The sequence below is a fragment of the Mizuhopecten yessoensis genome, unplaced genomic scaffold, assembly GCF_002113885.1.
Source record: "Mizuhopecten yessoensis strain PY_sf001 unplaced genomic scaffold, ASM211388v2 scaffold7055, whole genome shotgun sequence".
Lineage (NCBI taxonomy): Eukaryota > Metazoa > Mollusca > Bivalvia > Pectinida > Pectinidae > Mizuhopecten > Mizuhopecten yessoensis.
The window spans coordinates 482,791-509,388 of NW_018406858.1; the positions used below are offsets into that span (position 1 = coordinate 482,791).

The 26,598-nt window shown below is 36.1% G+C and overlaps 2 protein-coding genes across 17 annotated transcripts in view; one reads left to right on the forward strand and one right to left on the reverse strand.

The window, feature by feature from the left end:
• The window catches only part of LOC110453006, a 104,256-nt gene extending 82,530 nt beyond the window's left edge, over positions 1-21,726 (forward strand). For 12 of the 16 annotated variants that reach the window (XM_021501803.1, XM_021501804.1, XM_021501808.1 and 9 more), the window contains 5 exons: positions 6,186-6,372; positions 7,285-7,346; positions 7,761-7,863; positions 8,223-8,310; positions 15,927-21,726. In XM_021501803.1, coding sequence (XP_021357478.1) covers positions 6,186-6,372; positions 7,285-7,346; positions 7,761-7,863; positions 8,223-8,310; positions 15,927-16,040 — 554 coding nt within the window. In that variant the 3' untranslated portion in view covers positions 16,041-21,726. Of the gene's footprint in view, positions 1-6,185; positions 6,373-7,284; positions 7,347-7,760; positions 7,864-8,222; positions 8,311-9,504; positions 9,634-15,926 lie in introns of all 16 variants that reach the window. The other 4 variants (XR_002463246.1, XR_002463245.1, XM_021501798.1 and 1 more) reach the window with 4 other exon arrangements.
• Positions 21,727-22,434: 708 nt separating this feature from the next.
• LOC110452996 (transient receptor potential cation channel subfamily A member 1-like) overlaps positions 22,435-26,598 on the reverse strand; it is a 46,325-nt gene continuing 42,161 nt past the window's right edge. The window contains exon 30 of the mRNA XM_021501785.1: positions 22,435-23,783. Within this exon, the coding sequence (XP_021357460.1) occupies positions 23,636-23,783 (148 nt within the window). The 3' untranslated portion in view covers positions 22,435-23,635. The remainder of the gene's footprint in view (positions 23,784-26,598) is intronic.

A 26,598-nucleotide genomic window follows, 5' to 3' on the forward strand; every position in this document is an offset into this window, starting at 1 on the left:
AGTAACACACTTGGTCATTTCATTTGGCTTTAGAGAGGTAGATGTCCTGTGATGTGCTTGAGTTACGGACTTGGTCATTTCATTGGGCTTTAGGGAGGTACATGTCCTGTGATGTGCTTGAGTAACACACTTGGTCATTTCATTTGGCTTTAGAGAGGTACATGTCCTGTGATGAGCTTGAGTTACGGACTTGGTCATTTCATTGGGCTTTAGAGAGGTACATGTCCTGTGATGTGCTTGAGTTATGGACTTGGTCATTTCATTGGGCTTTAGAGAGGTACATGTCCTGTCATGAACCCAATGTGGTTTTATATTACACAGATGCTCTAGAAGTAGTTATAGGGTTTTGTATGTCAGAGGCTCACAGCTTAGATAAAGTTCAATATGTTTATTACAACACTGAACTACATGCAGACATACCAAGAATGTTACTGAGATTTTCATGTATGCATGACATTCGTTAATAGAGGTGTTAGTGGTTTGTGTGTGTTAATTGTGCTGGAGCTATAAATGTGTTTGTCATATGTTGTACTTGAACTTGAGAGAATAGGTTGTCATATGTTGTACTTGACCTAATGAGAAGTGATTATATGTTGTCCTTGACCTATAGAGAAGTTGTTATCATATGTTGTACTTGATGTATAGAGAAGTGGTTATATGTTATGTACTTGACCTTAGAGAATTGGTTGTTATATGTTGTACTTCACCTATAGAGAAGTGGTTATCATATGTTGTACTTGACCTATAGAGAAGTGGTTATATGTTGTACTTGACCTTTAGAGAATTGGTTGTTATGTGTTGTACTTGACCTATAGAGAATTGATTGTCATATGCTGTACTTGACCTTTAGAGAAGTGGTTGTCATGTGTTGTACTTGACCTATAGAGAAGTGGTTGTCATATGCTGTACTTGACCTATAGAGAAGTGGTTGTCATATGTTGTACTTGACCTATAGAGAAGTGGTTGTCAGATGCTGTACTTGATGTATAGAGAAGTGGTTGTCATGTGTTGTACTTCACCTTTAGAGAAGTGGTTTTCATATGTTGTACTTGACCTTTAGAGAAGTGGTTCATATGTTGTACTTGACCTTTAGAGAAGTGGTTGTCATATGTTGTACTTGACCTATAGAGAAGTGGTTGTCATATGTTGTACTTGACCTATAGAGAAGTGGTTATATGTTATGTTCTTGACCTATAGAGAAGTGGTTGTCATATGTTGTACTTGACCTATAGAATAGTGGTTGTCATATGTTGTACTTGACCTTATAGAGAAGTGGTTTTCATATGCTGTACTTGACCTATAGAGAAGTGGTTGTCATATGTTGTACTTGACATATGGAGGTGTTTTTGCGTTGTACTTGACCTATAGAGAAGTGGTTTTCATATGCTGTACTTGACCTATAGAGAAATGGTTGTCAAATGTTGTACTTGACCTATGGAGGTGTTTTTGTGTTGTGCTTAGGTTAAAGAGGTAATTATCACATACTGTACAATTGTAACTTATAAACCTTTGAAATACTCTGATCTAAAAAATGTTGTACTTTTGCTATCTGTACATGTAGTGATAGAGGTGGCTGTCATATGTTGTGCTGAACTCAAAGTTGTCGACATCAGTTGTACTTGAGCTTAAATCAGGTGGTTGTCATTTATTGTACTTGACTTATATAGAGTCAGTTTTCCTACTGTATAACATATATGTTCACTGTAAAAACATTCATGGTTTTCATGATGGTTGCTATGGAACCATGAAAATAAATACAGCTGATTTGATTTATATCCTTGACACCTGTTTGTTAATATAGTTTGTACCATGTAACAATCTACATGGCTTTAAACCAGGAAAGAAAAATACCCACGGAAATTTCATGTTGTCTACCAAACATGTATTTTTATGTTAAAGGTCCTAGACAGAAACACTTGACAGGTTTCTACTAAGCCTGTGTAAGGCTATGTGAGCTGGTGTCTATTGTTGTAAACAAACCCTGAGAAACAGCATTATCTACTTAAATATAATAAAATACGACTTCAGAACTATTATATTGGAGATTTTGCCCCTCAGATTAAGTAAAAAAACTGTGGAGCTGTTGGGTTAGTGACCTACTGATGTGAGGCGTGTCATGTGTTGGGTGTGTACACCTGGTCATGTGACATTACAGTAATGGCTTCATCAGACAAAAGTCAATACACTTCCAATCAAACGCTGGTGCTGCCGCTGCCGCTCTTTTTGTCGCCCAATATTAAGGCTGCATCTGCAAAGCGTTTGTAGTACATTAAAAAGCAGGTATTAGATTTGGTGTAACTCGGAATCTAATTTCATAATGTGTAGTAGTAAGTCTGGGCCTACACTTTTATTCTTGTCCATGTATTTAGGTTTTCCCTGCGGAGAGCAATAAGACACAGTTTAATTTGATTGTAAAAGTCACCCAGTATCATGGTATGGAGGTATACTGCTGAATTTATTACAGCTGATGTAGATTCTGAACAAAACACTTAAATCTTCCCCGTATAAAGGCATTAGGTATACTGGAAATTCTGTAGTGTTTTTGTAAATTGTTTGGGAAATTTGCTAGAATAGAATCCAAAATGATGAACCCACATTTTAATGCATATGTACTTACATGGACCTGCAGTACATTATATACATTGTGTATACCCCAAAATTGAAGTAATGTACCAAGACCTGTACATCAGTACCTTGTTTATGTGAGAGTACCCACATTGTAGTGTACATGTACCAAGACCTGTCCGTACCTTGTGTATGTGAGTACCCACATTGTATTGTACATGTACCAAGACCTGTCAGTAACCTTTGGTATGTGAGTACCCACATTGTAGTGTACATGTACCAAGACCTGTCAGTAACCTTGTGTATGTGAGTACCCACATTGTATTGTACATGTACCAAGACCTGTCAGTACCTTGTTTATGTGAGTACCCACATTGTAGTGTACATGTACCAAGACCTGTCAGTACCTTGTGTATGTGAGTACCCACATTGTATTGTACATGTACCAAGACCTGTCAGTACCTTGTTTATGTGAGTACCCACATTGTAGTGTACATGTACCAAGACCTGTCAGTACCTTGTGTATGTGAGTACCCACATTGTATTGTACATGTACCAAGACCTGTCAGTACCTTGTTTATGTGAGTACCCACATTGTAGTGTACATGTACCAAGACCTGTCAGTACCTTGTGTATGTGAGTACCCACATTGTATTGTACATGTACCAAGACCTGTCAGTACCTTGTTTATGTGAGTACCCACATTGTAGTGTACATGTACCAAGACCTGTCAGTACCTTGTTTATGTGAGTACCCACATTGTATTGTACATATACCAAGACCTGTCAGTACCTTGTGTATGTGAGTACCCACATTGTAGTGTACATGTACCAAGACCTGTCAGTACCTTGTGTATGTGAGTACCCACATTGTATTGTACATGTACCAAGATCTGTCAGTATCTTGTTTATGTGAGAGTACCCACATTGTATTGTACATGTACCAAGACCTGTCAGTACCTTGTGTATGCGAGTATCCACATTGTAAAGTACATGTACCAAGACCTGTCAGTACCTTGTGTATGTGAGAGTACCCACATTGTAGTGTGCATGTACCAAGACCTGTCAGTAACCTTTGGTATGTGAGTACCCACATTGTATTGTACATATACCAAGACCTGTCAGTACCTTGTTTATGTGAGTACCCACATTGTATTGTACATGTACCAAGACCTGTCAGTACCTTGTGTATGTGAGTACCCACATTGTAGTGTACATGTACCAAGACCTGTCAGTACCTTGTGTATGTGAGTACCCACATTGTAGCATGCATGTACCAAGACCTGTCAGTACCTTGTTTATGTGAGTACCCACATTGTAGTGTACATGTACCAAGACCTGTCAGTACCATGTTCATGTGAGAGTTCCCACATTGTAGTGTACATGTACCAAGATCTGTCAGTACCATGTTTATGTGAGAGTACCCACATTGTAGTGTACATGCACCAAGACCTGTCAGTACCTTGTTTATGTGAGTACCCACATTGTATTGTACATGTACCAAGACCTGTCAGTACCTTGTTTATGTAAGTACCCACATTGTAGTGTGCATATACCAAGACCTGTCAGTACCTTGTGTATGTGAGAGTTCCCACATTGAATTGTACATGTACCAAGACCTGTCAGTACCTTGTGTATGTGAGTACCGACATTGTATTGTACATGTACCAAGACCTGTCAGTACCTTGTGTATGAGAGTACCCACATTGTAGTGTACATGTACCAAGACCTGCCAGTACCTTGTGTATGTGAGTACCCACATTGTAGCATGCATGTACCAAGACCTGTCAGTACCTTGTTTATGTGAGCACCCACATTGTAGTGTACATGTACCAAGACCTGCCAGTACCTTGTGTATGTGAGTACCCACATTGTATTGTACATATACCAAGATCTGTCAGTACCATGTTTATGTGAGAGTCCCCACATTGTAGTGTACATGTACCAAGACCTGTCAGTTCCTTGTTTATGTGAGTACCCACATTGTAGTGTACATATACCAAGACCTGTCAGTACCTTGTGTATGTGAGAGTACCCACATTGTAGTGTGCATGTACCAAGACCGGTCAGTACCTTGTTTATGTGAGTACCCACATTGTAGTGTGCATATACCAAGACCTGTCAGTACCTTGTGTATGTGAGAGTTCCCACATTGTATTGTACATGTACCAAGACCTGTCAGTACCTTGTGTATGAGAGTACCCACATTGTAGTGTACATGTACCAAGACCTGTCAGTATCTTGTTTATGTGAGTACCCACATTGTAGTGTACATGTTCCAAGACCTGTCATGATCATCAGTACCCATATTGTACTGTACTGTACATGTGCAAAGGACCTCGCTAGATGTATTGTACTTTACGTCAGCTTCTGACCCCAAGCTGGTTCCAAGATCTAAAAGTCAAAGTACAGCATGTAGTGAAGTGACCTTATTAGGCTTGATTCAGTGATTTTTCACTACACATGTAGCAGTATTCAGGATGTTGTAGCCATCTCAACATCCTGAACTACCATCAACTGTCTGTATAGCCTGTTTAGAACTATTGGGGGCCCTTCTCTAGATCTCCTGTCTGGAGTTGTGAATGACCTGTTTGGCCTCCATGCTGGTAGTGATTGCCCCCAGACATGTATACTGTGATGGTCCCTTTCATGTCAGCACACATTATATGCTTCACATCCCCTATAAATAAACCATTCCACACATCCTTGATTGGTTTAATAGAGGTGCCTTTGTTAGATCACACACACTTCACTACCTGTCATGCTATCCCCAACCCAATTTGTCCATTCTCTATAGTGGTCAACTGGTCACACATAACATTTCAATTTCTTCTGGTCATCAATGCAATATCCTGTGTGACACATGGAAACAAAGACACAATGGTCATCCAGCCAGATACAGGGTCTGGTCAAGGAGACCTTCCCTGTGGACGGATGTAGCTTGAAATGAACTGAATTAATTTGAAGGTCAAAACCACTAACACTTTCAAGCTTTCCTGTATGGTGGGGAGGGGGGGGATGTTGATAAAAGCACAAGGTTATTATGGCTGATGGCAGTACATGTACATGTACTGGGAAGCTGATTGAAGTATCGATAGACTAATGCAGTTTGTAGGCTGATAGAGCTGGTAATGACTGTTACATGTACATATTAACAGTTTTGTCCTTCTGTTACGGAGATCAAAAATAAAGACTACTGACTAATAAAGGTATTTAAAGTAGAAAAGTAGAAAGCACTTTGAAACTGAGTTAAATGATGATTTATTGTTATATATTCCATTGCACTTTTTTTTTAAATCCATTCAAGTGAAATAGCCTTCCTCATATGACCCTGGTTGTTACAAGGACATTAAACCCCAAAAAATCAAATTGAGTGAAATAAAACCATTATATTGTCGCCATTAGTCTAGTGGCAATTAAAAGCTAGAGGGATTTATAAGAGAATTAAGAAAAACTGCAAAATAGTCTTTGTAAAACATTATATGGTAAGTGACTGGAAATGATGGTATTATGGTATGTTTATTTGTAAGGTCACACTATTTTACTGATTCATACTCTTGCAAGACAGGTGTGTTTACTATTTACTCCAATTGTGTTTAATAGTTTACATTCTGGTTGTAGAGGGGTGTGGCAGAACTCCGGTGACTAAGCCCCAGGGAGAAGAGGACGTAACTGTGATAACCCCCCCTGAGAACGCAGAGGAACATCGAGATAACTGTACAAACGATGAGTACTTTACCCAAGGATGCCTCAACGGGGGAAAGTGCTTCGTGGTTGTCATCGACTCCATAAGGTTACTTAATTGCCAGTAAGTTTAAGCAAACAATTACTCTTGTTACTCCCATGTCATTGTTACTCCCATGTCATTGTTCTTCTCTTGTATCTTCTTGACAGACTGTGTCCCCCTTTCATTAGACAATACAAAAATGATGCTCTAGTTTAAGTTCCATACCCACCCGAACATTGCCCCTTGATATATAACTGCTGTGTTTTGGCAATGTCATTGCTATACCCACTCCAATATATAACTGCTATAACTGCTGTTTTTTGGCTATGTCATTGCTATACCCACTCAAATATATAACTGCTATAACTGCTGTGTTTTTGCTATGTCATTGCTATACCCACTCCAATATATAACTGCTATCACTGCTGTGTTTTGGCTATGTCATTCTTATCCCCACTCCAATATATAACTTCTATAACGGCTGTGTTTTGGCTATGTCATTGCTATACCCACTCCAATATATAACTGCTATCACTGCTGTGTTTTGGCTATGTCATTCTTATCCCCACTCCAATATATAACTGCTATAACTGCTCTGTTTTGGCTATGTCATTGCTATACCCACTCCAATATATAACTGCGATAACTGCTGTGTTTTGGCTATGTCATTGCTATACCCACTCAAATATATAACTGCTATAACTGCTGTGTTTTGGCTATGTCATTCCTATACCCACTCCAATATATAACTGCTATAACTGCTGTGGTTTTTTTGCTATGATGTGTAGCTGCTGTATTCTTATAATGTTATTAGATGTATAATATTATCACTTTGATTTTAGTGGGAAATATACAACATACTGAAGCACATTAAAGGGAGAATTGATGTGATGTTAAGGCTTTTATTACGCTCTTTTAGTATGTGTATGCATTTTCCATGTTAAGGGAGATAACTGCAAATTAATGTCATGACTGTTTTCCTTCTCCTCAAAGCTGTCCATCGGATTATATTGGGAAAAGATGTGAACTGTTCGACTTTCAGCCTGGTGGTCAAGGTAGGCTAAAAATCAGTTTGTTACATTTTGAGAAGAGTTGTATAGAAAATAATTTCCAATATTGCAATACATTTAGCTCACCTGGCCCTAATTAGGGCAAAGTGAAGTTATGTCCTGGCCCAGTGACCCACACCGTGTCTATTGTCCACTTTTCCTTTTTAAATGCTTATAGTCCAGTCCTAGCTCAAACTTATGTTGCCAAGTGATAACAGACATTCCATTGTATCAGTGGTCTTCAGAAAATTCTTCATGAACCAAAAGAATTATAAACCGCACTAATTTCAAACACTATTCGTTAGTGCTGCATTACTGTACATTTCATACAAAAGTTGTTTGTAACAAAATATTATGTGTCACTTTAATTGGAATAGTTACCACATGTTCATTGATAATGGGGATCATGTACTGTTTCAGAGGAGGGGAAGGACAGAATAGCCACTGCGGGAGTGGCGGTCCTGACTGTAGCTGGGGTCCTGTTTGTCACCGTTCTTATTTTCATTGCGATATGGAGGAAAAGGTAAGTACAGTCATATGACACCTCCAATACAGGAAAGTCTGGTATTGTGGGTCATTGTAGGTGATAATGTGAAGATGAAACGTAAAGTATGTGTCTACTTGATTTGATTTTATAGGGTTGAATGTCCTTTTAACAGCTTAGGTCATTATACTTGTCTGCTGTTGTTTTTCAAATTTGATGGATATATGTATACACATATTAATGTTAGACAAATGTACAACAAATTGTTTTGTTAAAAAGTTTTTTAAGAAGATTGCCTTTGTATTTAATTATCATTCGATGTTACTGTATCTCAATGTCTATAGCTTAAATGAGAGAAACAATGCAAACCTGATCTGCTTCATTAACAATATAAACAGGTACTTAAGAAAGAAAAGCAGCGAGAAAGCTAAAGACAAGGAAAAACTTCATGATCAGGATCCAATGAGATCAAACGGTTCACCATCAGTAAGTATGCTAGACTTGTAACCTAAGTATGTAAAGGATCATATCTGTATATATAGGGACAAATCTGTTCTTGTTGTCTCAACAACAGCAAACAATATCAAGAATAAATTATGTGCCACCCTGACAAAAGAAACTACAATAAAGGAGCAACACCGACAGACAGAATGTATGGGAGTTCATGTAGCATCCAAGATCTTTACTCATTAGTAATCATACTAAAGATACATTGTTGCAAGTAATATATTCAACTGCCATCACAGGGTTTAGAGCTTTTTGGGTTATCTGTACCAGCTGGCATTTCGTCTGTATTTCATATGTTTCAATGCTTGTGCTTTTTTTGTTATGTTTAGCGGGATGTGAAGATGTTTTAAGATTACCACTCTGTGTTTGTCAAGGTTTGTCATAAGAACAATTTTCTCGTCGTAGGTGGACTGGAGATTTTATCCATGTGCAAGCAATGCGAAAATGGTCCTCTCAACAAACCCTGAAAATATTGTGTGAAAAAATGTTGATCAGCTGTATTAACTACTTTTAAAAATGTCAACTAAACACCGTATTTTCCAAATGACTTCTTATATAAGCTCAATGGTCATTGATCGCAAATCCTCTGTCTGTGAAAAACGTAAACAAAATAGATGATTTGCGCGAAGGAATACAGTGAACCTTAAAATCTATGAAGAAAAATATTTTTAAAACAACCCTATATTATATTGATTTGTTTATGACGGACTATTTTCTTACGCGGATCACTTTTGTGTGGATACTACATCCGGTTTAGGACATAACATGGCGCAAGCAGACATTCTTTTTTGAAAAAAATCATTCCCAAATGCTGGGAAATGGGAAAATTCATTCTCAAGTTCTTCTCAAGTCGCTCTCAACCTCTTCTTGAGTATTCTCATACTGACAACCCATGATAATGAGTTCATCATGCTACCGTTAGGTGATATAAAGTAATATATAGATGATAATAAACAACATCAAGCAATATCAAACAGGAATATGCATGTAGTTTCTACAATGACTCAAATTTGCCATAAGACTTCTACATACAATCTTGTTGCCATGTTCATTGATGGCAGTTGGGATCATCTCTCATGGTAATGACGAGGACAGCATGATATTTCAAGAGTAAGAATTTTATCAACTTGCATTGCTTCCATACCACATGGTCACTATGTCCCACACTGTCAGTATTTTCCCCAGGTGCGTGGTGAGGGTTGGACATCAACGGGTCGCCAAAGCCCGATACCTGAGGCAATTCCTTTAACAACTATGGTGAATGAAAAAAGCTCCAGCTGACCAATCACAGGGTTCTAAACGGTTGGTCTTAGTATATCTTGTTTGGTGTGCGAATACAGCTAGACCTACCTAACCTTAGAGCTAGTCAAGTAGCTACTAACACCATCTAACCCTGCAGCTAGTCATCTAGTCACTTGTGATACCTAGTTAGCAATTCATGGCCACTTAATTCAGCAGTCACTCATAAGAACTAGTCCATTAGTCACCATCTAACTCTATAGCTAATCCTCTAGTCACTTAAAAGAGCTACAAGTAGTCGGAAGTTACTCAATAATAGCAGTCACTTGTTGGAGCTATTTAAGAAGTCACTTATAATAATGATAGCTACCTGGTAGTCAGTTAAGTTACAAGTGAGAGCTAATCCAGTAGTCACTTGTGAGAGCTAGTCGGCAGTTGTTAATGAGAGCTAGTCGGTAGTTGTTTATGAGAGCTAGTCGGTTGTCACTTGTGAGAGCTTGTCGGCAGTCACTTGTAAGGGCTAGTCCAGTAGTCACTTTTGAGAGCTAGTCATCAGTATCTTGTGAGAGCTTGTTTGAAGTCACTTGTAAGGGCTAGTCCAGTAGTCACTTTTGAGAGCTAGTCATCAGTATCTTGTGAGAGCTTGTTTGAAGTCACTTGTAAGGGCTAGTCCAGTAGTCACTTTTGAGAGCTAGTCATCAGTCACTTGTAAGGGCTAGTCCAGTAGTCACTTTTGAGAGCTAGTCATCAGTATCTTGTAAGGGCTAGTCCAGTAGTCACTTGTAAGGGCTAGTCCAGTAGTCACTTGTAAGGGCTAGTCCAGTAGTCACTTTTGAGAGCTAATCATCAGTATCTTGTAAGAGCTTGCATTGTCGGCAGTTACTGGTAATAGCGAGATGGCAGTCACTTTTGAGAGGCATATTTCCAGTGGTTATCATTATTCAAAATGACACTACTCTAATACTCATTTTGATAGAAAGTGATAGCTAAGTTTAGTTCTGATCTTGTCTACCCTGCACAGTAGTTATTCATTACAGTTTGTGTCAATAACTGTGGTCACTTTGTCCTATTAACAACAGAACTGGTCCTCCAGCTTCACCTCCTGATGCTCCTACTGGCTTAACATTCCCGATTAACTATCCTAGCTTATTACCAGCACAAATTCTTACCTGTAGTGTGTAAGTGTGAGATCTTAACATGGATTTGATTAAAAATCTTAACTGACATGTAAATTATAAATATATATATATATATAAAAAATAAAACAAAAGACAGAGATAGCGTCTCTAGGCCTAATTGTATTTCTCTGTCTTTTGTTTTATTTTTTATATTTAATTCCAACACAAGGACTTCTCAATGTTTTCTTTATATATATATATATAGAGAGAAAAAATAGGTGAAAGCAGCTAGTTTTTTAGTCGGTCGTTAATTTTATTTTTTCTATATTTACTTCCTTCACATGGACATTTAATCACTTTTTATTATATATATATATATATATATGTATAAAGAAATTTACTGTTTTCGAAATAAATGAATTCTTTGGTAAGGAATTCCCCTTTTTCTTGCCTTTATTCAGTCTATATATCCTTTAAACTCTCCTTGAAGTGTGGATCAGCAAAAGAACCCATTTCAATATGGTGATATCAGCTTCTACTATAATAAGATCCACATAAATTATGAATGCTTCTAACCAGTAATGAGAGCAGAATGTTGTTTAAAACTGTCAGCCTACCAACTTCTGGTAATTCTGGTGACAAACTAACTTATTGACAAGGGATGTGGTTAATATTTTAGCACGCCATCAACAGATAGTGGACTGTTCAAATCACCTTTCATCTGTGGTCCCGTGTGTCCTTAAGCAGTTCTTGTTATCTCTATTTGTCAAGAAGTATTTAACAAATTACTCAAATTTCATATGTAAGACCCCCTTGTTAACAATATTTTATTGCATTATCAACACATTTTTGGCTGCATAAATCACACTATTGTAACAAAGTGATATTATTAACCATTACCATAAATGTAGTTATTGAAACAAGGATGTATATGTACTTCCACTATTTTCCTTAGTTTGCATGTGGTATAGGGGATGTGTTTTATAAAGCATGCTGTGTGCAAGGAACTATATACATGTACAAGAAATTATTTAAAATAACTTGTGGATGTAATGGAAAAACAACCCATACCATTCAAATTCATGTAACATTCCTTGTCGAGCTCTTTATTATGCTGAAGGCTTTGGGAAAAAATAACCAACTGTTTGTATTTGAATTTTGTTTGAAACAACATTTCTATGTTATTGTGAACTGTATAGTAATACTATAGTGAACTGCATGTGATGTAATACTGTAGTGATATGTGTAGTTAAATGTATAGATCTGAAGTGACAGAGTAGTGAACAGTGTAGAGATAGAATAGTTAACTGTGTAGAGATAGAATAGTGAACTGTGTAGAGATAGAATAGTGAACTATATAGAGATAGAATAGTAAACTGTGTAGAGATAGAATAGTGAACTGTGTAGAGATAGAATAGTGAACTGTATAGAGATAGAATAGTAAAATGTGTAGAGATAGAATAGTGAACTATATAGAGATAGAATAGTGAACTGTATAGAGATAGAATAGTAAACTGTGTAGAGATAGAATAGTAAACTGTGTAGAGATAGAATAGTGAACGGTGTAGAGATAGAATAGTTAACTGTGTAGAGATAGAATAGTGAACTATATAGAGATAGAATAGTGAATGGTGTAGAGATAGAATAGTGAACTGTATAGAGATAGAATAGTGAACTATATAGAGATAGAATAGTAAACTGTGAAGAGATAGAATAGTTAACTGTGTAGAGATAGAATAGTGAACTATATAGAGATAGAATAGTAAACTGTGTAGAGATAGAATAGTTAACTGTAGAGATAGAATAGTGAACTATATAGAGATAGAATAGTAAACTATGTAGAGATAGAATATTGAACAGTGTAGAGATGGAATAGTGAACTGTATAGAGATAGAATAGTAAACTGTGTAGAGATAGAATAGTAAACTGTGTAGAGATAGAATAGTTAACTATGTAGAGATAGAATAGTAAACTGTGTAGAGATAGAATAGTGAACAGTGTAGAGATAGAATAGTGAACTGTATAGAGATAGAATAGTAAATTGTGTAGAGATGAGAATAGTGAACTGTGTAGAGATAGAATAGTAAACTATGTAGAGATAGAATATTGAACGGTGTAGAGATAGAATAGTGAACTGTATAGAGATAGAATAGTGAACTGTATAGAGATAGAATAGTAAACTGTGAAGAGATAGAATAGTAAACTGTGTAGAGATAGAATAGTGAATGGTGTAGAGATAGAATAGTGAACTGTGTAGAGATAGAATAGTGAACTGTGTAGAGATAGAATAGTGAACTATATAGAGATAGAATAGTAAACTATGTAGAGATAGAATATTGAACAGTGTAGAGATGGAATAGTGAACTGTATAGAGATAGAATAGTAAACTGTGTAGAGATAGAATAGTAAACTGTGTAGAGATAGAATAGTTAACTATGTAGAGATAGAATAGTAAACTGTGTAGAGATAGAATAGTGAACAGTGTAGAGATAGAATAGTGAACTGTATAGAGATAGAATAGTAAATTGTGTAGAGATGAGAATAGTGAACTGTGTAGAGATAGAATAGTAAACTATGTAGAGATAGAATATTGAACGGTGTAGAGATAGAATAGTGAACTGTATAGAGATAGAATAGTGAACTGTATAGAGATAGAAAAGTAAACTGTGGAGAGATAGAATAGTAAACTGTGTAGAGATAGAATACTGAATGGTGTAGAGATAGAATAGTGAACTGCATAGAGATAGAATAGTGTACTGTATAGAGATAGAAAAGTGAACTGTATAGAGATAGAATCGTAAACTATGTAGAGATTGAATATTGAACAGTGTAGAGATAGAAAAGTAAACTGTGGAGATATAGAATAGTAAACTAGGTAGAGATAGAATATTGAACAGTGCAGAGATAGAATAGTGTACTATATAGTCATAGAATAGTAAACTGTATAGAGATAGAAAAGTGAACTGTATAGATAGAATAGTGAAATGTATAGAGATAGAATCGTAAACTATGTAGAGATAGAATAGAGAACTGTATAGAGATAGCATAGTGTACTATATAGAGATAGAATAATAAACTGTGAAGAGATAGAATAGTGACCTGTATAGAGACAGAATAGTGAACTGTGGAGAGATAGAATAGTAAACCGTGTAGAGATAGAATATTAAACAGTGTAGAGATGGAATAGTGAACTGTAAAGAGATAGAATAGTGTACTATATAGAGATAGGATAGTAAACTATGTAGAGATAGGATAGTGAAGAGGGTAGAGATAGGATAGTAAACTATGTAGAGATTGAATATTGAACAGTGCAGAGATAGAATAGTGACCTGTATAGAGACAGAATAGTGAACTGTGTAGCGATAGAATAGTGAACAGGGTAGAGATAGAATATTAAACTATGTAGAGATAGAATAATAAACTGTGAAGAGATAGAATAGTGAACGGTGTAGAGAAAGAATAGTGAACTGAGTAGAGATAGAATAGAGAACTGTATAGAGGTAGGATAGTGAACTGTGTAGATATAGAAAAGTGAACTGTATAGAGACAGAATAGGGAACTGTGTAGAGATAGAATAGTGTACTGTATAGAGATAGAATAATAAACTGTGAAGAGATAGAATAGTGACCTGTATAGAGACAGAATAGGGAACTGTATAGAGATAGAATCGTAAACTATGTAGAGATTGAATATTGAACAGTGCAGAGATAGAATAGTGAAATGTGTAGAGATAGAATAATAAACTGTGAAGAGATAGAATAGTGCACTGTGTAGAGATAGAACAGTAAACTGTGTAGAGGTAGAATAGTGAACTGCATAGAGATAGAATAGTAAATTATGTAGAGATAGAATAGAGAACTGTATAGAGGTAGGATAGTGAACTGTGTAGTAAACGGTGTAGAGATAGAATATTGAACAGTGTAGAGATAGAAAAGTGAACTGTATAGATAGAATAGTGAACTTTATAGAGATAGAATAATAAACTGTGAAGAGATAGAATAGTGCACTGTGTAGAGATAGAACAGTAAACTGTGTAGAGATAGAAAAGTGAACTGTATAGAGACAGAATAGTGAACTGAGTAGAGATAGAATAGAGAACTGTATAGAGATAGAATCGTAAACTATGTAGAGATAGGATAGTAAACTATGTAGAGATAGAAAAGTGAACAGTGTAGAGATAGAATAGTGAACTGTATAGAGACAGAATAGTGAACTGTGTAGAGATAGAATAGTTAACTGTGTAGAGATGAGAATAGTGAACTGTGTAGAGATAGAATAGTGAATGGTGTAGAGATAGAATAGTGAACTGTGTAGAGATTAGAGATAGAATAGTTAACAGTGTAGTAAACTGTTTAGATTATAAATGCTGAAACTTGTTTGTTTGTTAAACATTGTACTGGAATGATGGGAGAAAAATGATCATTCCATAACTTAGATTGTAACAGTGAAATCTCCGACCCCGCAGGTGACTATTCTGTTGTCTAACCCTTTGGCAGAGCCGCAGGTTAGACAACCGAAAAAAAATCACCTCTCAGGTTGGAGATTTCTCTGTCACACCTTCAAGGTAGGGGAAGATATTCTGTTAGTGATCTGTGTAGTGATTTGTGTAGTGAACTGTGTTTTGAACTATGTAGTGAACTGTGTATAGTGATCTGTGTAGTGATCTGTGTAGTGAACTTTGTAGTGATCTGTGTAGTGAACTGTGTAGTGATCTGTGTAGTGATCTGTGTAGTGAACAATGTAGTGAACTGTGTGGTGAACTGTGTGGTGAACTGTGTAGTGATCTGTGTAGTGAACTGTGTAGTGAACTGTGTAGTGATCTGTATAGTGATCTGTATAGTGAACTGTGTAGTGAACTGTGTAGTGATCTGTGTAGTGAACTGTGTAGTGAACTATGTAGTGAACTGTGTATAGTGATCTGTGTAGTGAACTGTGTAGTGATCTGTGTAGTGAACTGGGGAGTGATCTGTGGAGGGAACTGGGTAGTGATCTGTGTAGTTCACTACACAGATCCCTACACAGTTCACCACATAGTTCACCACACAGTTCACTACATAGTTCTCTACACAGTTCACTACACAGATCTGTGTAGTGAACTGTGTAGTGATCTGTATAGTGATCTGTATAGTGAACTGTATAGTGAACTGTGTAGTGAACTGTGTAGTGATCTGTGTAGTGATAATACTAGCAATACCGTACAGTCAGCTTCTTGATAATTTTTTTATTTTTGTTCTTTAGGAATCTGAAAGTGCATCATCAACCCTAAAGAAGGATGGTTCCATTAACAACGAGCAGCTTGAGCCGCTACAAAACACAGTATTTGTAGACAAAGGCAATGGCGTACCAGTATAGGGCATAGGTCAGGATCACTGTGTGACTAACTTGCACTAACCAAAACAGTATCCAGGTACAGGGTCAGTGCCAGGAGGGACCTGTTGCTACACTGGTCATGACTGAACTAGACTGGACATGCAATGTTGATGGAAAAAAGGTCTTGTTTGAAGGTCTTTCGGACATCTGGAGTGATGGATAATTTTGTTTCTTAGTAATATACTCAAATATCACCAGACACTGACCAACTAGGAAGAGATTGGCCAGCTCGCGTAAAAGGAAGTTTGTGGTGCTAGCATAACCATTAGTGTTTATTATTATCATCAGTTACCTGATCTTATCCATGTGGAGGTTACCTAATGGCAAAACAATTAGCACTAGTCACTCATTAGATCAGACCAAGCATTAGGCTTTCTTCTGTGGCAGCTTAGACAGACAGACAGAGGTCGTGTGGAGACTTCAGCTGACTTGTACTCGTGTATCCATAAGGCTTAGGGCTGATGTTAGAACTAATGTCATGCTTTGGCAAATGAAATTTTGAAAAATACAAAAAAAAATGTATTTAACTGTTATGTAAATTAAATTATCGAATAGAATTAATTTGATCACCATTAAAACAAATCTGAATTAGCTTTGATGAAGAAATTTTACAAGTTAAAATAATGTATGTTGACCACTCTTCTGTTAGTGCTTCCTACACATACTGTTACAACCCATTGGATCATTATTATCTAACTAGTGTGATGTCAGATAGGATGTAGGTCTCTGCTGTCTAGTCAGCAGAAACAATGGATCTGTGGATATGTGAGAATGGATAGAATGCAATGAGTGTTTGATTTCATTAAGGTGTTGTTCTTTTGAATGAAATGGGTCACAGATGATGTTTGCATGAATGAAATGTTGTGTACTTCTCTTATTTTGTTATTTGTGATTCTTTAACACAAAGAAATATTTGTTTCTCAATGATTTTAAAATCCAGCAAAATGTAAGTTTATGGCATTTACTTACCATGTAAACTAAACAAATAAATATCATGTTTTTTTCTAGACAGGAAAGTTCCTCTCTATGAAATTGTTGAATTTGATCTCTATTCACATTATCCTACATGAGATAGGGGAGATAACCCTAAATAAAAATATATCAGTAATTTTGTCAGGTACTGTACTGTAAAAAAATATTATAAAAACATTAGATACATGCATTTACAATTTTGTTTACTTGTAATATTTAAAGAAAACTAAATTGGTATGAATGGATATAAGTTAATTAAAAAGAAATTTAGCTTTAATTAATAGAGACGGCATTGCTTAAGTTTTGCCTGGTGATCTTCATGAAATCCAGTCTATCCTTGCTTCTAAAGGAAAATAATACTGCGTATGAGCCTGCTTCTGCATGGTTCTTCTTTAAAATGAGAAAATATGTTTTTATATGTGAAGACAGAATCAATTTAATTGTGGATACAACATGGAGTTTGATGATAGGTCATTTATTGTGACAATTGGTGACAATTTTACAATGACTCTTAAAGAATATATCCGGGGTTGGCAGGTATGTTCTGTTATTGAAAAGTTTTTAAATAAGGCCAATGATTGTTAAATTTTAAATAAAAGGTAAGTATTGAAAAGTTGATTTAAAATTGATAATGATGTAAAGGCTACAGTATAATGGTTGTATGTATGAAGCTAGTTTGTCTGTTATTATGGAGTATATGTGTGTTGTTGTATTATGGAACGTATGTACATTTTACTGTGGACCCTCGTGTGCTGGTGTCCTCTACAAGCAATGTGATAATCATGGTATCTCATACTTATTTGTGCCATTTGTTTCTTCAGTTCAGCCTTTATTGATATTTGTGTGTAGGTGATTTCAGTTACTTCTGTGTGTACATAGTAAACTGGAAAAAGAAGTTTATAATTTAAAACGGTTTGCATTTATTGAATACTACACAAAGACTTGTTCATAATAAATATGAACCAATGTAATAGATTGTGTATGTCCTTCCCTACCAGTTTGTTGGCTGCCCTCAGCAGTCCTAACTGAGATGATCTGGCAGTTCATGTTTTTTAATTACAAAGGAAGTCTTAACTTATACATATAAAACTATACACTGCAATTTATTATGTATTTTATATATATAAACTTGGACCAGTATGTTTTGAATGGCGTTTATTAGTTATATCTGTATTGTGACACACTGCTTTACCTGTGATAAAGGCTAACAATGACCTACTTTATTTAAATAACTAAAATAATGTGATCAGAGGACTTTTTTGCCAGCGTAGAATTTCTCAAATAAAGTATGGTAAATGAAGTAAATTAGCACAACATGCAATATGTTTCCTGTATGTTCTACAACAGGTGAGGCACTTCCTGTCAATACCACCACAGGTGAGACACTTCCTGTCAATACCACCACAGGTGAAACACCTCTGTCAATACCATCACAGGTAAGACACTTCCTGTCAATACCACCACAGGTGAGACACTTCCTGTCAGTATTATCACAGGTGAGTCACTTCCTGTCAGTATTACCACAGGTGAGTCACTTCCTGTCAGTATTGCCACAGGTGAGACAATATTGATCTGTACCACTACAGGTTAGGTACTTCCTGTAAATACCACTACAAGAGAGTCACTTCCTGTCAGTATTACCACAGATGAGTCAATTCCTGTCCGTATTACCACAGGTGAGACAATATTGATTTGTACCACTACAGATGAGTCACTTCCTGTCAGTATTACCACAGGTGAGACAATATTGATCTGTACCACTACAGGTTAGACACTTCTTGTCAGTACCACTACAGGAGAGTCACTTCCTGTCAGTATTACCACAGATGAGTCAATTCCTGTCAGTATTACCACAGGTGAGACAATATTGATCTATACCGCTACAGGCGAGTCACTTCCTGTCAGTATTACCACAGGTGAGACATTTTTCGCCACCACTACAGATGAGACATCTGATGAGTACACCAATGGCGAGTTGGTACATTGTCCAGTCCTCTAACATACATATATAGTCATAATGTATAATGCTAATTTGATAAAGTATCACTTCCATTGTTAAAATCATTTATAGATATGATTTGCATATATAGAAAATAAACCAAAGTATAATTAATTTCACACGCACAAAACTTATATAACATAATTGTCACAAATTTTGCTTTGTTTCACTACTTGTTGCAACCTAAATTTATGGGCACATCATAAAACAAATTGGAAATAAAGGATACATTTAGAAAAGAAGACAGATTTTATGAAATAAATTAACACAGGCAGGCACTTGTGTCTAATTTGGAATAAAAAGAAAACAGCTAAATTTCTTTTTTTATCCCAGAAAGCCATCTCATCATATTGACTATGTCATTGAACCTATTGGTAATAGCAGACTCTAGCCTTTAATTTTTAACATATTTACAACCTCCCTGTGACATATCTCGATTTCAATGAGGTCAGAAGTATACAGTATTTGCTTTGTGCATCCTATATTGTCCCAAGTGTTCATACATGTAGGTCTGACCATCAGAAAGGATTCTGGGTTGTTTATCTTATTTTTTGAAGGGTAATCAAACTTAGTACATTGTGTATGTGTGTCCATCATATACAGGAAATGGATTGTACTAAAAGTAATCATGCAATTTATGGTATGGTAATCTCAAACTATGTTTTTGAAGCATTTTCCTACATTATTTTATGTAAGATCATCACATTTAGTTTGTATGATGAAGGGAAGACAGAGAATCACATAACAAAAGTAGGTCACTGGAACCTTTATTTTGACCTCTGACCTCAATCAAAGAAAACAGTAATTGAAGCATTTATCTTGCTCTGATCGACTTCGTATGTGGGTACATGTAGATGGAGTGTCATGTGCCAATAGTGAATACCTATACCATGTATACTTTAAATGTACCTATTTTAGTGGTACTCTCATTTTAGCACTTCAGATAAACATAATACTAAGTTATGATTGTGCCAGTCAAAGTTCCTATGTATTGTTCTCTATTTCAACATTCATCAATGCCCTAATTTGTAAAATTTAATAATGAGCAGAAACAAGTATGTAACATTATATTGACCTCTGACCACAATCACAGAAAAACTGGTTGTGGAAAACTTCTGCTGTACAATATCATGTGCATGCGGGAACAAATAACTTAGAATACAACTTGTCACTAAGTGTGAGATCAAACTTAAGGACAAAGTGAGTTGGTTATGTTTTATACAGTAGATATGGCCTGAACCTTATTTTACAAAAGAGAGGTCAAAGGTCTAAAATCAGGTCAAATGATCCTTTGCAAGTCCACGGTATCTACAAAGTAGATCAGAAGTCAAAATACAGGTCAAATGATCCTGTGCAAATCCCGGATATCCAAAAAGTAGGTCAGAGATCAAAATATTGGTCAAATGATCCTGTGCAAACCCCGGATATCCACAAAGTAGGTCAGAGATCAAAATACAGGTCAAATGATCTTGTGCAAATCCAGGATATCCACAAAGGAGGTCAGAGATCAAAATATAGGTCAAATGATCCTGTGCAAATCCAGGATATCCACAAAGTATGTCAGAGGTCAAAATACAGGTCAAATGATCTTGTGCAAATCCAGTATATCCACAAAGCCAGTACTTCAAGATGGGTTCTCCCTCATGTTCAGTATTTCAAAGCAATATGGACATTTTGTTGTATTACATTCAAAACTGATAGGAGGTAATCTCACTGTATTTTGATGTGCTTTAATATCCAATCCTGAAATGCTGCTGGTCAAAGGCACATGTATATTTCCTTATTCATTCCTATCAAAACATGACAAAATCTAGTATGTCATTTTCTTTTGCCAAAAGTTTTCTGAAAGGAAATAAAATAACCGTGACAAATGGAAACTACATTCATAATGCATATATCAAGATGCATATTTGTAGCACAGATGAACTGCCATCTGATTTTACTATGTTAAGTTTTTATTTCTATTAAAATCCTAGTATGTGTACCTCTTATTCAAGTACTTATACGCAGTGTGAGTTTTATTTTCATTCCATAAATGCTTGAACCTATTAAGTTATATGTATATTCTGATTATACATCAATATGTCATGTCTTTTGAATTATACTGATGTAAGACTAAGTGTTAACACTTACAGATCTGTGTTGATGTATGCAGCTGTATTTGCTTTATCCAGTGACTCTTGGTAGAAGTGATTAACAAAAAGTCAATTCTTGGTAGTAGTGATTAACAAAAAGTCAATTCTTGGTTGTAGTGATTAAAAAAAGTCAACTCTTGGTTGTAGTGATTAAAAAAAGTCAACCCTTGGTTGTAGTAATTAAAAAAAGTCAACCCTTGGTTGTAGACTTAACAAGTTGGCCCTTGATTGGAGTGATAATAAGTCCTCTATCCAGTGACTCTTATTTGTACTGACTATTAAGTCTTGAATCAAGCACCTGACTCAATATCCATGTGATTGATGGTGGGTGATAGGTCACTCAATGATGATGTGATTTTAAAATGTTTAAATATCAGCACGAAATGTGAATTATTTAACGGAGTCGCTGCATAAACCGAATGTCAGCAAGTTCATCTGAGTTCGCCATGACGTCTACACAGGGGCTCGTTATCTACCTAACTGTAACCTGTATGGTAGGAGTACACCAAGAGAATCGTCCTTGTACACACTCAAATATTTATCAATAAACAGTATGTTTTGTTAACTTGTGCTTTGTTTTTTTTTAACTATGAACCCAAGTTCCTAATTCCGTTTTAGGAAAAATAAAAAACAGAAATAAAATTCAGCTCCATCAGTTTTCTTTCAATGGATAATTATACAACAGTAAAACATTTGGTGCTATGAGGAGTGTCAGTTATCTGTATTTTATTTTGATGAAAAATGTCAGCAGTAGTAAGCGTGAACAATATACAATGAATAAAGCTATACTTGTAGTTGAGTAAAATCTGCATACTTGTATAATAAAGCAGCAATCTCCACGCTCATTTGTTGATAGTTTCTGCACAGTACCTTTATTAAGTGTGACCAGATTTTGATGACACTTTGTCAATATTACATAAAGCCAAAGTTTAAAGCTATAATATTAGTTAAAATTTGAATAAAATTTTAAATTATATAGGACACAGCAATACAAATAGATAAAATATTTAAACTTTAAAACAAAGTTCAGCAAAATGAATTAAAATGACATCAAACTTGCAGTGGAATGACATAATCTCATTTTTTTAACTTTTCATATGAGATTGAAGAAACAAGTCTACCAAGGGGAAACATTGGAACAAGTTTCAAAATGGGGAATGTACATTTCTGCCATTATGTACAAATCATCTTATTCCTTTTGGATAACTTAAAGGTACATACTTTTTTAAGAACAAAAAAACAGAAATTGATGGAATAATTTAGAGCAAAAGTTTATTTCTGAGGAAATATAAAGATACAAGTACATGTGTAAGTCTACAATGACTGCATTATTGCACCAATAGTATATAACAATATATAGAAAATATATCAACAATACAAGTAACAGGTATAGATATATCCGACACCATGTATATTTATACTGATACCTAGGTTTGAATACTAGCTAAAGTAACACCCTTCAGTATCATAAAACAGGGGAGACAATTCAAGGATACTCGATCAATGCTCTAATTACAGATTGAGAGAATCTTTCACCCCTTTGGGTTTGAGATACATGTAGTTCCAGAGGACATGAATGATTCTTTCTTTTTTACCCTGTTGGCCCTATAATAAATGCAACGTTGATGTTTTGTGACCAGTACAGTGTTGAAGTGGCATTTATGCCTGGTTGAACTTCTGTAATACAAATGTTATACAGGGAAATCATCTCGGCACTGGAGTGAGACAAGGATAGTTCACACCTTGAAAAGTGTAAGTATCAATATTTGTTAAATACTTTTCTCCAACACAATATTATGTGATGTCATAGTTTACAGAAGATGTTCATATTTTAAAGGTTTTATATCTAACCTTTCCTTGATGGTGTGACCTCATGGAATATTAACCAAAATTATACAGTAGCTGATCTTGATATTGCATGTTTATATAGCAGTTATAGACATATTCTATCAGAGTTACCTCCCCTCATTACCCTTATATCTGACGGGCCAACAAAATGGGAAGATAGCTCGCTACTTATGCATGCATTTCTGAACATTGTACTGAGTTGTTATATCTATGTTATATACATCAATGTTGTCCATGTGTCAAGTACATTGGATCAGAATACCCACCCAACAAAGCACATAATATACTGAGGCTGATTCATATGAAACACGAAAGGAAAAATGCACTTTCAGACCTGACTTCAAATCTGTGACCCTGAGAGTGATACTCCAACCAATTGAGCCTACCAGGTTGATGGCAATTGACCCAGGCCAATTCTGCTACATTCCTAATTCCTTCAACAAATTGTTTGACCCAGAAGACACTAATGAATGGGGAAAATGCACAGCGACATCAGTATTTTAACTCGGGACCCTCTGGAAACTAGATGGACGCTCTGAATAATTGAGCCACTTGGTTACCGGCAATCGACCCAGCAATAATATGGAAGGAAACATTCAAAATATCTCGGTACTAGCAATTGTTTATGAAATGTCCATTCTACTCAGCATATCTGAGCGGACAGAGTCAACAGGTGACAGACGACTAAGTGACACACTGACGTCTAGATGACTGCAGATCTGCCTCATCATCTCCTGCTGTTGTTTCTGGGCCGCCTGCATCTGTAGCAACCTGGCAACAAAAAGTGTAAGTCTATAGCAACCTGGCAACAAACAGTGTAAGTCTCTAGCAACTTGGCAACAAACAGTGAAAGTCTATAGTAACCTGGCAACAAAAAGTTAAGTCCATGGCAACTTGGCAACAAAAAGTTAAATCCATAGCAACTTGGCAACAAAAAGTAGAGTCCATAGCAACTTGGCAACAAAAATTTAAGCCCATAGCAACTTGGCAACAAAAAGTTATGTCTATAGCAACTTGGCAACAAAATTGTAAGTATATAGAAACCTGGCAACAAACAGTGTAAGTCTCTAGCAACTTGGCAACAAACAGTGAAAGTCTATAGTAACCTGGCAACAAAAAGTTAAGTCTATAGCAATTTGGCAACAAACAGTGAAAGTCTATGGTTACCTGGCAACAAAAAGTTAAGTCTATAGCAATTTGGCAACAAACAGTGAAAGTCTATAGTAACCTGGCAACAAAAAGTTAAGTCTATAGCAATTTGGCAACAAACAGTGAAAGTCTATAGTAACCTGGCAACAAAAAGTTAAGTCTATAGCAATTTGGCAACAAACAGTGAAAGTCTATGGAAACCTGGCAACAAAAAGTTAAGTCCAAAGCAACTTGGCAACAAAAAGTTATGTCTATAGCAACTTGGCAACAAAATTGTAAGTATATAGAAACCTGGCAACAAACAGTGTAAGTCTCTAGCAACTTGGCAACAAACAGTGAAAGTCTATGGAAACCTGGCAACAAAAAGTTAAGTCTATGGTAACTTGGCCCCAAACAGAGAAAGTCTATGGTAACCTGGCAACAAAAAGTTAAGTCTATGGTAACTTGGCCCCAAACAGAGAAAGTCTATGGTAACCTGGCAACAAAAAGTTAAGTCCATAGCAACTTGGCAACAAAAAGTTAAGCCCATAGCAACTTGGCAACAAACAGTTAAGTCTATGGTAACTTGGCAACAAACAGTGAAAGTCTATGGTAACCTGGCAACAAACAGTGAAAGTCTATGGTAACCTGGCAACAAAAAGTGTAACTCTAGCAACCTGGCAACAAAAAGTTAAGACCATAGCAACTTGGCAACAAAAATTTAAGCCCATAGCAACTTGGCAACAAACAGTGAAAGTCTATGGAAACCTGGCAACAAAAAGTTAAGTCCATGGCAACTTGGCAACAAAAAGTTAATTCCATAGCAACTTGGCAACAAAAATTTAAGCCCATAGCAACTTGGCAACAAAAAGTTATGTCCATAGCAACTTGGCAACAAAAAGTTAAGCCCATAGCAACTTGGCAACAAAAAGTTAAGTCCATAGCAACCTGGCAACAAAAAGTGTAAGTCTAGCAACCTGGCAACAAAAAGTTAAGTCTTTAGCAACTTGGCACAAAAGGTTATGTCTATAGCAACTTGGCAACAAAATTGTAAGTATATAGAAACCTGGCAACAAACAGTGTAAGTCTATAGCAACCTGGCAACAAACAGTTTAACTCTAAAGTAACCTGGCAATAAAATTTTAAGAATAAATTACAACCTGGCAACAATGTAAGTTTATTGTAAACTGACAACAGAGTGTGTCATTCTATTGTAACCTGACAACAGAATGTGTCATTCTATTGTAATCTGACAGCAGAGTGTGTCATTCTATTGTTATCTGACAGCTGAGTATGTCATTCTATTGTAAACTGACAACAGAGTGTGTCATTCTATTGTAACCTGACAACAGAGTGTGTCATTCTATTGTAAACTGACAACAGAGTGTGTCATTCTATTGTAACCTGACAGCAGAGTGTGTCATTCTATTGTAAACTGACAACAGAGTGTGTCATTCTATTGTAACCTGACAACAGAGTGTGTCATTCTATTGTAACCTGACAACAGAGTGTGTCATTCTATTGCAACCTGACAGCAGAGTGTGTCATTCTATTGTAAACTGACAAGAGAGTGTGTCATTCTATTGTTACCTGACAACAGTGTCATTCTATTGTAACCTGACAACATAGTGTGTCATTCTATTGTAAGCTGGCAACAGAGTGTGTCATTCTATTGTACCCTGACAGCAGAGTGTGTCATTCTAGTGTAACCTGACAACAGAGTGTGTCATACTATTGTAACCTAACAACAGAGTGTGCCATTCTATTGTAACCTGACAGCAGAGTGTGTAATTCTATTGTAACCTGACAACAGAGGGTGTCATTCTAGTGTAACCTGACAGCAGAGGGTGTCATTCTATTGTAACCTGACAAAAGAGTGTGTCATTCTATTGTAACCTAACAACAGAGTAAAAAAACAATCAGATACATATACATACAAACAAGAGTATGCATGGAAGGATACACATTATTAAAATGGCTAATTATTTGAAGAAAAGTGTGTCATTCTATTGTAACCTGACAGTAGAGTGTGTCATTCTATTGTAACCTAACAACAGAGTAAAAAAACAATCAGATACATATACATACAAACAAGAGTATGCATGGAAGGATACACATTATTAAAATGGCTAATTATTTGAAGAAAAGTGTGTCATTCTATTGTAACCTGACAAAAGAGTGTGTCATTCTATTGTAACCTGCCAAGAGAGTGTGTCATTCTATTGTTACCTGACAACAGTGTCATTCTATTGTAACCAGACAACAGAGTGTGTCATTCTATTGGAACCTGACAACAGAGTGTGTCATTCTATAGTAACCTAACAACAGAGTGTGTCATTCTATTGTAAGCTGACAACAGAGCGTGTCATTCTATTGTAATCTGACAACAGAGTGTGTCATACTATTGTAACCTAACAACAGAGTGTGTCATTCTATTGCAACCTGCCAGCAGAGTGTG